Raw genomic sequence first — 13,185 nt, 5'->3', positions numbered from 1 at the left:
GTGTTTTTTATTTGGTATTTATTAAGATAACAATGTAACTGGTTTTTTTTATAGGTATGTTTATGTTTTTTTAAGAGTTCATACAAATTTTACGCCTTTCTTTCACGCAACAAATTATAATAATTATGTAAACATAAAATATCACAAATTCTAATGTTTAAAATAGTCCAACATTAATTCAATAACAATACATAATATTCCAACACATCACGATACAAATAAACTAAAATAACATTTTTAACCTCGGTAGTTGCAAGTGCTTCTGTTGTGCCCCTTGGCACCGCACTTGCTACAATTTCGTGATTTGATAATCCTTTCACCGTTACAAGCAGTTCGGTTGTTCTTAATTCTTCCAACCTTTTGCTTCTTGGGTCGCCCTACTAGTTGCTTCTCAACAGGCACTCCAACTGTCATGTTCTTGATGTCATCAGGCAATTCCCAATCATCCTCGTCACCAACTAGCATAATTGTTCCTTCATATGTCCTCCTCCAATATTCAGTCGTGTAATATGGCGAGCATAGTGTGTACGCGCTAATACTTCGCTCCTGAGATGCAGCACATGCATGAGGATAAGGAAACTTCATGCACTGGAACAAGTCGCAAGTGCAAGTATGTTCCTGCAAGTCCACTACGCCACCGGTCATAACTGTTCCTCCAGGGTGAACCTGCAACGTGTAAGGCCCGCATGACTCAACGTTCAAATACCGACCTTTCTCAAAATACAATGTCAAGTCCTCCTCCATTTCTGGTGCTAGGGGTTTCGTCCACTTGTCAGCTTTTTCTTTTCGTGAACCAAACCACTTCTGGACTTTGGACCTCAGGAATGCTATAGCAGCAGTGATCGGGAAGCCTCTTGCATCCTTAGTTGTGTTGTTGAAGCTCTCAGCCCAGTTGCTCGTCATTACATTGTAACGTATCCCTGGAAAGTACGACCGGACCCATTTTTCAAATCCAATTTCCTCAAGATATTGTGCAACCGCTGGATTCATGGCCCGAATGTTCTCAAATTCTCTGTGAAACTCTGATCTTGAATACGTGTAGGCACACGTGTAAATGTGATTCGTGAAGACGTCAGTTTTGAACTTGTGGTTGACGTTCATAATAATGTGGTGGTAGCATGCACCGTGGTGTGCATCAAGGAACACGATATCCAAAGCACGAACAATGCTTTGATACCTATCCGAAACAAAAACTAAGTTCTCAACATCACCAATCGTTTCTTTCAATTTTCTCATAAAATAGGTCCAGGAATTGTGGTTTTCACTGTCAACTATAGCAAAAGCTATCGGCAAGATATGACTCCCTGCATCCAAAGCCACTGCACACAACATTTGCCCACCATACGTAGTCTTCAAGAAAGACCCATCAACGTATACAACAGGTCGACAAAACCTAAACCCCCGAATAGAAGGACCCAGAGAGAAGAAACAATACTTGAAGCGACCATCTTCTACCACAAAATCCGTGATGGTACCTGGATTCCGCAACTGTAACATGTGGAAGTAACTAGGTAATTTCGAGTACGAATCTTCAGGTGTACCCCGAGCTAGGTGTAGTGCCTTCTCTCTGCACCTCCATGCCTTTTCATAACTCATTTGCCTTCTCTCTGCACCTCCATGCCTTTTCATAACTCATTTGGATCCCGTAATCCTTGTGCATACTTTTTCTTATATTAGAGGCCAAGTGATCCGAGCCGTCAGTTGCGAACTTATCCTTAATTAGATGGGCAACTATTACAGGTGATGCTTGACGGTTATCTTTTCCTCGAAGATCAAGGGAACATGTATGTACATTATGAAATGTACTCACCTCAAACATGTTAGAAAGTACGTTCTTCTTCGCTCTTAATCTCTACCCACAATCTGTATCCTTACATGTGACGTACCAAATCTCAGTACCGGACTTCCTAACGTAGTAGTCAAACCCTTTCTTCATTGCATACAGGCCAACAACCATATTTAAATGCTCTTTGTCTCTAAAAAACTTTCCCACATGTAACTCCCCGCCTGGTGTGCCACCCGTAGATATATAATGACTATGATCCTCGATGTCTTCTCTTGTATACATTTTCTCCTTGAATTTACCGTAACTTGTCGAAGAAGAAAATGGATCGCTCCATCCAGTCACATTGGTCCCTCGAGCATCAGTAGGACCACTAATATCATTGGTCTCTCTACCATTATTAGGACCTGTACTGTCAGTAGTTCCTCTAGCATGACTGGTTTCGCCTGGACGACTACTACTAGTACCAGGTGTTTGGCAATTTTCTCTACGGGGCATTCTTTTCCGTGTCGGTGGCCTCGGTGGTATTTGGTACGATAGTGGAGTCAAGTTAAAAGGTACAGCAGCAGGGGCCTCTGTACCTTGGTCGTCTCTTACGCCATCATTGCCCTCAACATAACATTCAGGGTCTGGACCATTAAAAAAACCATCGATGAACAGCATTTGTGCTACAATATCAGCACTCGACATCATATTGTTTAATTCAGGTAATACATCCACAACCAACACCTCTGGATTTGTTTCTAGAACAAAACTCCCAACCTCGCTACGATTATCCTTAACAGAACTTGGTGTGGGACTAGGATCGATGCAAACATTCTTCTTTAACAAAGTCACAAACAAAGGAGTAAATTCATCTGGCTTCTTCGCAAGTGTAGATAAAAGTACCTTGCACGCTTATCATTTCCAATAACTTCAGGGCGATACTCAAAGCCTTTCCTGTACTTGTAATGTACTTCCAATTTCAAGTCATACTCCACTTTGTCGACATCCAGTTCTTCGTACAAAACATCAACCAAACCTGAGTAGCTTAGGTTCAGATCAATGTCAAATGTCAAATTGTCGCCCCGTTTATAAACCCAATCTCTACCATCAAGCTCCCAAACATCATTATACATAACACACGCATTAACAGTTGAACCTGCCACATACATTCAAAAAAACACAGTTATAATTTACAACAAAAATCTCAAAAAAAAAAATCTTAATTAATCATTAATAACAAAACAATAATAATTAATTCATAATAAAATAATAATTAATAATTATTACTAAAACAATAAAAAATTAAAAAAACAATAATTAATAAAACAAAAATTATTAATAATAATTAATAATTAATAATGATTAATAATTAATAATGATTAATAATTAATAATAATATTTCATAATTAATAATAATTCATAATTAATAATTAATAATTAATCATATTTAATTATTCATAAAAAAATAAAACAATAATTAATAAAAAATTTGTTGATATAAAAAATAAAAAAATTAACAATTAATAAAATAATAATTAATTAAATTCATAACTCAATAATAAATAAAATAATTCTTAAAACATTAACTAAAATAATTATTAATAATTAATAATTAATATTAATAAATCAATACAAAATAAATTAATCATAAAATAATAAATAATAATAAACAAAAAATACAAAAAAAAAATTAAAAAAAAACCGTCGGGTCCGATGGGGTCCGATTGGTCCGACCATCGGACCCACACGGGGGACCGTCAGACCCATGTTCAAAAAAATAAAAAAAAAATTAAAAAAATAAAAAATAGATAAAAAATAGCATCGGGTCCGATGGGGGGTCCGACCATCGAACCCACTTGGTGACCATCGGACCCAGGACAAAAAAATAAAAAAAAATTAAAAATAAATAAAAAATAGCATCGGGTCCGATGGGGGTCCCACCATCGGACCATCAGGCCTTCATCCCTGAATCCAAAGGTTGCACCCTATATCGGGCCCGACGAAAAAAATGTAGAAAACCAGCAAAAATCCAGTTTTCACACATGCAGCAAACGTTTAAACAAAGCAAACAGCAAAATAACAGCAACAATTCACAGATCAAGCATCAAAACAACATTATAAACTAAATATAACAACAACAAACAAGATTACACAAAAAAAAAAAAAAAAATACCCATTGCATGTAGAATGTTGCTCTTGTATGATGCTCCCTCCAAATTTTAAAAAAAATAGTGTAGTATAATATAGTGTAATGAAGTTAACAAAATGAGTAGAGAATGAGTGAGAGAAAAAAAATTTATGGTGGGTAGTGAAGGGTTGGATCGGCTGGAGTGAAATGAGATGAGAAGAAGAGAGAGGGAGAGGGGGAGGGGGATAATGTAATGTGGGGGTAAAATTGGATTTTAGAAAAACTCATCCCATTTTACAAATGTTAAATATTATTAGTTTAGAATAATAATTTATAGGTTTATTAAGCATGATATTTCAAATTTTCCTTTCAAAATTTTTGTTTTTTGTAACTTGTTTTCAAAAAATAAGGCCAAACAAGTCAAATTATTTTCAGAAAACAATTTTCTGTTTTTAAAAATAAAAAATAATTTTTTAGTTATGATGCCAAACATGCACTAAAAATTTAGTTTGGTGACCGACTATTAAATGTCTTCTAATAATGTTTTAACTCCTCTTGAATGCCTGATGAGAAATAGTTTTGTAAAAGGGTGATGAAACAATATGTTTGGTCGATCTCTTTGGAAATTGAAGAAAAAAATCAGTATGTGATTTCGAATGCAAAAGTTGTAATTAGCACTTTTCATTATTGAGTCTCTACGAGTTGTATCAAGCCCCCACCTATATCCGGTCTACTTTCTCACAGATTTAAGTATTAATGGCGAAGAGGTCTAAAATAGAGAGCCCTCTCTCACTCGGTAATCTTAATGTTTTTGAGATTTTTATTGGTTCAAAAGTATTTACAATTTTTCACATGTTAATGAGAAAAAAAAAATTATAGGTTTGAATTAATCTTAATTGGACTTTTTTAGTATATTTTTTTTTTTTTTGTCTTGTCTTTGTTCTAAAACCCAAATCATCATCACTAAGATATATTTGAAATATGTGGTTTGTGAATATTAGGACTTCGTTTATTTTAATCTAGATTTGCCTTCGGTGTGTTTTTTTTTTTTCCAAAGAATAACAATGCTAATTTTGTTGTTAATGGAAAAGAAATTTAATGATCTAAGACCTTTGGAAAAGAAATATATTTGTAAGAATGTAATTTTTTCAAGAACACTGATAGAAAATTGGCGAAGACTATAGGAAAGCAATTATTTTTTTTTAAAAAAAAAAACTTTTACAAATTATTATAGCGTGAAGTTAAATTTTAAGTTTAGACGTGCTATTTTTCTTTTTCTTTTTTTTTTTTTTCTGTAAGAAAATGACTAATTAAATTTAATTTTAATTTTCATTATTTTGTAGATAATTAAATAATCTTTTAATTATTTTTTAAAATTAATATACTGATGAGAACATGACATATAACAACATAACAAGTCTAATCAGTACTTAACGGGTTGGTTGTAACGAAAGTAACATAGATATAACTTTAAGTATTTAATCTGTAAATAAAAAATAAAAAGTAATAAAGTTACTATTTTTCTAGAAAATAACTCGACAACGATTTGGTGGACAAGATTCAAAGTTCAAAAATTGATGATTTTCAGCAAGAGTTAATTTTTACTAGTGGATGATCATGAATATTTATCAATGGCAAAAATTAGCCAAAACTATTTTTTTCATTTTTTTTTTTTTTTTTTGTATTTTTTTAGTAAGTAAGATGAAATTTATTGTACAAGAACAAAGCCTTCAAAAACGTCTTTTTACAAAATCAACTATCTCTACCATAACTTAGTGGAACCAAACTCTATCAACAACACTAGTTTTCTCTCTCTTTTTTTCCTGAAAAAATCTATCTATAACAACCCTTTTGATGTTATTTACAACTCTAGAAAACGCACATTTTGATTCCATAAAACTATATTTTTGGCTGCCCAAATATGATACACAACAACATTTATCACTGCTACATTAAGCAAGAGTCATCTAAAGTGATTCCAAAACTGAACAACTTCTCAAGCTGACATGCAGAAATTATCCAGTAAATAAACTGATATTTTGCAATTGGAATATTAAGTCTAGTCCAAACTATAGAATTCCAAACTCTAACTTGATTTAAGGCCCTCGAATCAACTCTGCCTTATCCATTTTGGCCTTTATCAAATCCTTCACCTTCACCACTTGACCCCAATACCAGCTTGAACTTTGTGGAGCCACAGAGCTTATCTTTTAATAATTATTATGTAATAGGACTTCCTTTCCTATAAAAGGAGCACTCCTCTTCTTCTAGCTTATTTATTTTTTACATTCTTCGAAGTCCTCGTAAGGTTATAGCATCTCTCACTAGAAATTTGAGTCTCACACTTAGCCAGTTTTCTTGTAATTCGTGTGAGAAATAAAAGCTTGAATTAGACATAATTTCATTACCATCACAATATGAAAAGTGAATTATTATAAATTTTGTGTATCTCTCTATATTCTTTACTAGAAATTTGAGTCTCACACTTAGCCAGTTTTCTTGTAATTCGTGTGAGAAATAAAAGCTTGAATTAGACATAATTTCATTACCATCACAATATGAAAAGTGAATTATTATAAATTTTGTGTATCTCTCTATATTCTTTACTTAAATTTATTATTCATCTAGTCAATATTCTAGCGAATTAGTATTGTCCACTTTTCAACGTCAACACATTTAATGATGATCTAATAATTAAAAATAAATATAGAAAATATCCTCTATATGTATATATATATATATATATATGTTTAAAAAAAACATTTTCTTTACAGTTATATCTTGTCAATTTCATTACTTCTTTTTCTCTTCTTGTAAGATCATATGTACTAGAAGATCATCTTCCATAGATGGTGCAAATTTTGTCAATGCATGAGTCCTTGGACACTAGTATTGGAAGATAGTAGTAGAAGAGGATTATTACATGCATACACATTAAATACATCCAATAAAAATCTCCACTCATTCATTTTTACTTTATTGCTTTGCTTAATTTAATATAAGAGCTGAACAATATTAATAATAAATACCAATCTTAGCAGTATTAACCTGTTTCTAATCTTTTTCTAATATACTTTGGGAGATTTTGTTTATGAGATGAAAGATAATGATGAATTAGTAGGGTATTGAAGCTTGAAATATATATATATATTTAATTTCAAAATTAATGAATGTAGAGAGGACAAAAAGAACTTCATGAGAGGCTTTTGTCTAGCAATAGTAAACATTGACTTGATGTTTTTGGAGAACTATAATGTGCCTAATTACATTTTATATATCTGCGCTTATATATGTTTGGATTTTAGATTCTGAAATGACTATCAAAAGTTTGGTAGAAATATGCTTAGTAACTAATGTGGCGTTTGGTTAGAAGGAATGAAAATATAAGAAGGGGAATAAGAATGAGAATTTGAATGTGAATGGAATGGAATGGAATAAAATTTAAAATTAATTAAGAAATATTATTTTTTTTCAAATGTTGCATTGGAATGGTCTTTTTCCATTTCAAAATGGAATAGTCATTCTACCAAAATGGTGGAAAGGTCATTCCATTAGAATGATATTCTAATACTTTAAAATGCAACTAAACAAAAGAATAGAATAAAAATTGTTTCCTTTCCATTCTATTCCATTTCATTACCTCGAATCAAATACCACCTAAGTTCTTAGTTTCGATTTTTAACTGTTGGTATGGTTGCATATCAATCATCATATGTTACTCATCTGTATGATTTCATTTTGTGATATTCAGAATCTCGTGATCCCTGAGGAAAAAAATTGGAAAAAGTTATACAATCGACTTAGGAAGATCAAGTACATTCTAAAATTGTGTAAATATAGAACTACATAGTTGAAGAGGATATTTAAATGGATTGATAGGTATTTGACTATGACAACAAGATACATTTTCTTTTCAATAATCTATCACTTAAGAACTTTAAAGTTAAGTGTACTTAACCTATATGTAATCTCTTGAGAAGTTTTACCAAAAAACGTGTAAGTAAAAACAAAACATGCTACAAACATTTGTGTAAATTTCCAAAAGTACTTAATTATTTTTTAAAACTAAAAAACAAAATTTTATTGTTCTTAAAATTTTTAATTTTTTGTAACTTTATTTTTCAAAACTGTTTCCAAAAGATAAAACCAAACACACTTAATAATTTTTAAATTTTTTTTTTAAAAATAAAAAAAAAAAATATTTTTAATTATGATCTAAACATACACTAAATAGTTCTTTTCATAAAAAAAAAAAAAAAAAAAAAAAAAAGGAAAAAATTGAATATGAAGAAATATATATCATATTAGAGCCCTTCCTTTATCTTTAATTACTTTTTGCTTCCAAAAAATAAGAGCCATTCTTTATATATAGACACATGAACCATATGCATCATTTATAAATGATAAAGGTGATTAATATGTTAGCTTCAAAGGTAGCCGATGGTGATATGTTCACTTTATTTTCTCATTATGAATGCAAAATGTGTTTAGTTTTACAACTTTTGTAGCAGTGTACTACATTTTCTTTCAATAGTGGAAAATCTACTATATGCACTATATGTACATAATACATAAGCTTTTTCAAAGGGTGCTTCTGAAATATAACTATATGCATGCAGTGACATTATTTTTAACTACACATTGAGTTATCCAATAATTTATATATAACATTGTAAAATGTAATAATTACATATAAACTCTTAATTTATGTTATTACATAAATACATATATCAAAATGTAACTAGCAGTATAATAAGCTATATATACATATAAACTTATTTAAGAGTTTGTAATGATATTAACAGAAAAATTGTATCTTAATGTTGAAGATTGAACCTATCTGAAAAATCGTGTTTTTACAAATGTCAATTATATATACGAAAATATAAAATTGTATACGTCTGCAGAAGCAGAAAGTAATTTTGTTACTGCAGAAACCAGTTTTGCAGTAACAAAATAGAACAGGCAGAAGATAAAAATATTTGCAGAAAATTAAATAACTTGACACAAGAGATTTATACGTGATATCAGTGTTCTCCCGAACACTCCTAGTCCACGAGGCCACGCCCAGAGAATGAAATCAATTAATAAAGTATCAAAATTACAAAGACAATTGACTTAAACAAGTTTAGACTCCCTCTAAAGTATTGTCGCAATCCTTTGTAATCCACTTTATGAATCTGACTTCTTGAAACACCTTCAAGCCCGAACTCCCTTCGTCTTTGAAGTGTGAGTGCTTACTTCCTCCCGAAGTAAGGCTTCAACAAGTCTTCTCCCGAAGACCAAGTGCTTACTTCCTCCCGAAGTAAGGCTTTATCAAGTCTTCTCCCGAAGACCAATCTCTTGTTCAGTCAAGTAGTTCTTCAAAACCTCTAGGACAGAGTAAGAATAGAAATAAATAACTAGAACCTAGATGAACAACTATGCTCTCACAAAACAAAGAAACTCTCTTCTCTCAAATAAGATAAGTGCAAAAAAAATGAACAATGGAAGAGATAATTCGAATGGCTGCTCTCTAGGCTCTATTTATAGAACATAGAAACCTTAGAGATGACAGTCACAAGATCGAATCTACAGCTGTACAAAAACTTTCCTAAGAAAACACGATCTGCAGCATCAGATTCGGATGCTGAAGCAGCAGATCATACCAGAAACGGGAAACTTGCTATAATCGGGTCCGATACTCTATCAATGCTTGATTCCTGTCAAAAACAGATTAGATATTCTTATTGTATCAAGATACAATCGAAATCAATAAGGAAAAGGCAATAATCAAAGTTTCCTTAAAAAAGATAACTTTCCATAAGAGAATTGCTTCTCTTACAAGAGTTTCCAAACAAAGGAAAGTCCAGCTAAAAAAGTGCAACTTTCTTAAGAAAGAAAAGAGCAAGTAAAACTGAATAAACAAGGTAAGAAATCGGGTATGAAAGCAAAACAATCTTACCGTAAATGAAAAAATATTTTGTCAACTAACTTGCCAAAAAAGGACTTTACAATCTCCCCCTTTGGCACTTTAGATGAATAAAATATTTTTTAACACAAAGTACCTGCAAATTAAAGTTAGCCATAATAAATAACTACTCCCCCTGAGTAACACAATCGAAAACCAAAAATAACAATATAAACATGCTAACTTTTAAACCAAATAAGTTCACAAGTACCAAACACAACTCCCCCTAGAAAAAGGGTCTAGAGTTGGTCAAAATAAACAGTTAAAAATCAAAATATTACTCCTCCTTTTTGTTTATCTAAGGGCCAAAGATAACAAATAAGAAAATATAGTAATATGTCCAATCAAAAGCAAAGAAGGAAAAAAAAAACTTAGTCTCAGTAAAGCTTGACCAACGTGGAAAGCTGCTTTGACATCTCTTGTTGAACTTCCTCCATGGCAGCAAGACGATTGTTCAACAGCTGAACATCATTCTTGACCTCCTGGATTTCTGCAGAAGCAGAACTCGAGCTTGCAGCAGCAGCAGCACTAGCCTTAGACCTCTTTTGAAACACTCCATCAAAATACTCCGAGGGTTGGAATGTTGTTCCAGTCAATGAAGGCTCAAGAGTTTCATGAGATGGGGCCACATTTTTCTGAGAGGACAAAACCTTAAAGATTAAAGTTGGAAACACAAGCTTAAAGGTTGGCTTTTTACCTCTTCGAAATGAGACAATTTGGTTCAAAATGTGAGAGGCCAAGTCAATAGATGCTCCAGAGGTGATACGGTAGAGGAATGAGGCCACATCTTGAGACACCACAGTCTTTTTGGAGTTTGGAACCCAATTGCTAAGAGCAAATCTCATGAGAGATGCATGAGCAAAGGTGAGATGAGTCATGCGAAGACTCTCCCCCGATTTCAGTTCAGGCCGTGCACCAGTGAGTTCAGTGAGCATCAATTGGCTATCCATAGACATTCTGACATTTGGGACATTCTCTGGCAGTTGTAAGGCTTGAGATATGTCTTTTTTAGAAAAGGAAAACCAATGTCCTCTAACATACACTTTTCGATAAAGTCGAGAACTCTCATCAAGAAAATTATCAGATAAATTAGCATAGAAATCTTTGACAATATTTGTAATGTACCCTTTGAAACCAGAGAGAGTGTTTTCCCATTGATGGTATTGAATGAATTTAACAATTCCATACACACTATGAGCATGCAAATCATAATTCCTTTCACTCTCAAACTTTCGGGTTGCATACAAATTCTAATCACGCTCATTATCACGATAATAGAAACGAGGACAATAGGAAAGAGATGTAGGAATGTTACCAGGAGAGGATTCCTTCATTGGCTGCTTGCCTTTGGCAGCAGCAGAAGCCTTTGCTGCTGAAGAGGATCGAGCAAGAGTGGAAGCAGATTTGGTCAAGGGAGGCTCTTGCTCGAGTTCAGTTTCCTCACTGTCTGAGGAAACTCCAATGTTCTCTTGAATCTCCTTCTCAGAATGGAGAGATACGGATTTATCAGAGGAGACTTCCATTGGTTCTTCTTCTTCTGAACTTGAAGAAACCAAAGGTGGATTCGTCTTAAGCTTCTTGGCTGGAGGTGCTTGTTGGGTTTCCCTAAATAAAACTCAATTCATATAATCAGATTTACTTATTAATAAAGATCAGAAATAATATTTTATGTTGCATGGTTCACATGATTTATTTCATGATTATATGTATATAATGTATGAATTCTTTTTAAGTCCAGAACATATGAGTTGGTTAAAGATTATAGTGTTGTCAGCATAGTGGAATATAATCTTTATTATATGTTCAAAAGTTTATTCCCTGATTTGTCAGAACACTGGATTTAGACTGACATGGTATAATCAGCGATAGGTATTCTTACACCTTGGAAAAGTGTTATGTCCTTTCTAGGACATTGGCAAAGTTTACCAGTATCGGATGTATGGAGTATACATCGGAAGGGACCAATATTGAACTTTGATTAGATATATTAAAACTTACCGTAATATCTATTCAATTCAATATCACCTGTTGATCCTAGATCAAATGATCTTAATCCTGATATGGTTAGGTTCAATCTCAAGAGTGTTACTCGTGTTCTTTGATTTGTTAGTTAAGCCTTCTTTTGAGTCAGGGTAATACGTACATTTTGGGAACACGGTAGTGCAATTGAGTGGGAGCGCTAACATAAATATGGAATCTATAGCTTCTATTTGACAAATAGAAGTAAAGGATGATTTCCTTCGAGCTTAACCAAACGAAGATAAATGGTGGAGATCTCATTTCACTTAGCTGAAATATCATTTATACGGGGTTAAGTGTTTTAAGAATAAAATACATTGAAGGTGTAGCGGTAACAGTAGTGCCTTTTCAATGTAGATCATCTATATAGAGGATCATTGATCACATTAGGGTTATAACAATGGATAACTAATGACGTGTCTATATCATGGAACATATAGAGCGTTCTATATGACTGAGAGTGCAATTCCAAGTTCTAAGTGTGGATTCAATGAGGAATTAATAAGTTAGGGAATTTACTTGGTAAATTCGGTTCAACTTATTGGAAGCTCGCTTATATAGACCAATGGTCCCCATACTAGTTGAGACCATACTGCTTGTAAGACTCAGTTAATTGATTTTAATTAATCAATTATAATTCTAAAAGTTAGACTATGTCTACTTTATGAATTCTCACTAAGTAAGGATGAAATTGTAAATAAAAGGGTTTCTAGGTTTAATTATTAATTAAGAGACTTTGTGTGTCTAATTAATAATTATTTTAAATGAAAATATTATTTAATAATCTATTTTAGTTATTAAATAATTAGTTTTGGCATTTAAATGATTAGAATTGGAAAAGTGGCATTTTTGGAGAAATAGAAATAAAATTGAGGAAACTGCAAAATCCAAGTGAGGCCCATTTCCCTCTATGGCCAGCCACTCCCTTTGTGTGTTTTCCAATTATTATTTTCAATTTTAATTGCCATATAATTGATAATCAAAGCCTAGCAAAAATAGGAAAGTGGTGGATCACACTAAATAAGGCAGTTAATCAATTACACAGTAAAAGAAGAAACTGTTTATTTGGAAAGTTGTGCTCTCCCTTTTCCCTATATAAAGCAACCCTTGTTCTCTTCTCTTGTATGTTTATGTATGCTTCATAAGCCACGAAATTAAGAGAGAAAAAGAGAGAAAATTTCGAAATCCTTGTGAGATGAGTAGTGGCCACACACATCAAGTGGTACCTCAATCATAGTATGTAAGACTATGGAAATTCTGCATCAAAAAAGGAGAAAAGAAGATCCAGGTTCAGATCTTGGTGATGCTCTGCTACAGAAA

The 13,185-nt window shown here is 32.6% G+C and overlaps 1 protein-coding gene across 1 annotated transcript; it reads right to left on the bottom strand.

Annotated features, from left to right (window-relative positions):
* Window positions 1-237: 237 nt before the first annotated feature.
* Window positions 238-1,819, bottom strand: LOC133032178 (uncharacterized). The gene is made up of 2 exons (XM_061106046.1): window positions 1,614-1,819; window positions 238-1,573 (listed from the first exon to the last, which is right to left on the bottom strand). The coding sequence occupies exons 1-2, from the start codon at window positions 1,817-1,819 to the stop codon at window positions 238-240; spliced, it is 1,542 nt and encodes a 513-aa protein (XP_060962029.1).
* Between the last annotated feature and the right edge of the window lie 11,366 nt (window positions 1,820-13,185).

This window comes from Cannabis sativa, chromosome X (genome assembly GCF_029168945.1).
Source record: "Cannabis sativa cultivar Pink pepper isolate KNU-18-1 chromosome X, ASM2916894v1, whole genome shotgun sequence".
Taxonomy (NCBI): Eukaryota; Viridiplantae; Streptophyta; class Magnoliopsida; order Rosales; family Cannabaceae; genus Cannabis; species Cannabis sativa.
This window is presented reverse-complemented; position numbering and strand designations above follow the sequence as displayed.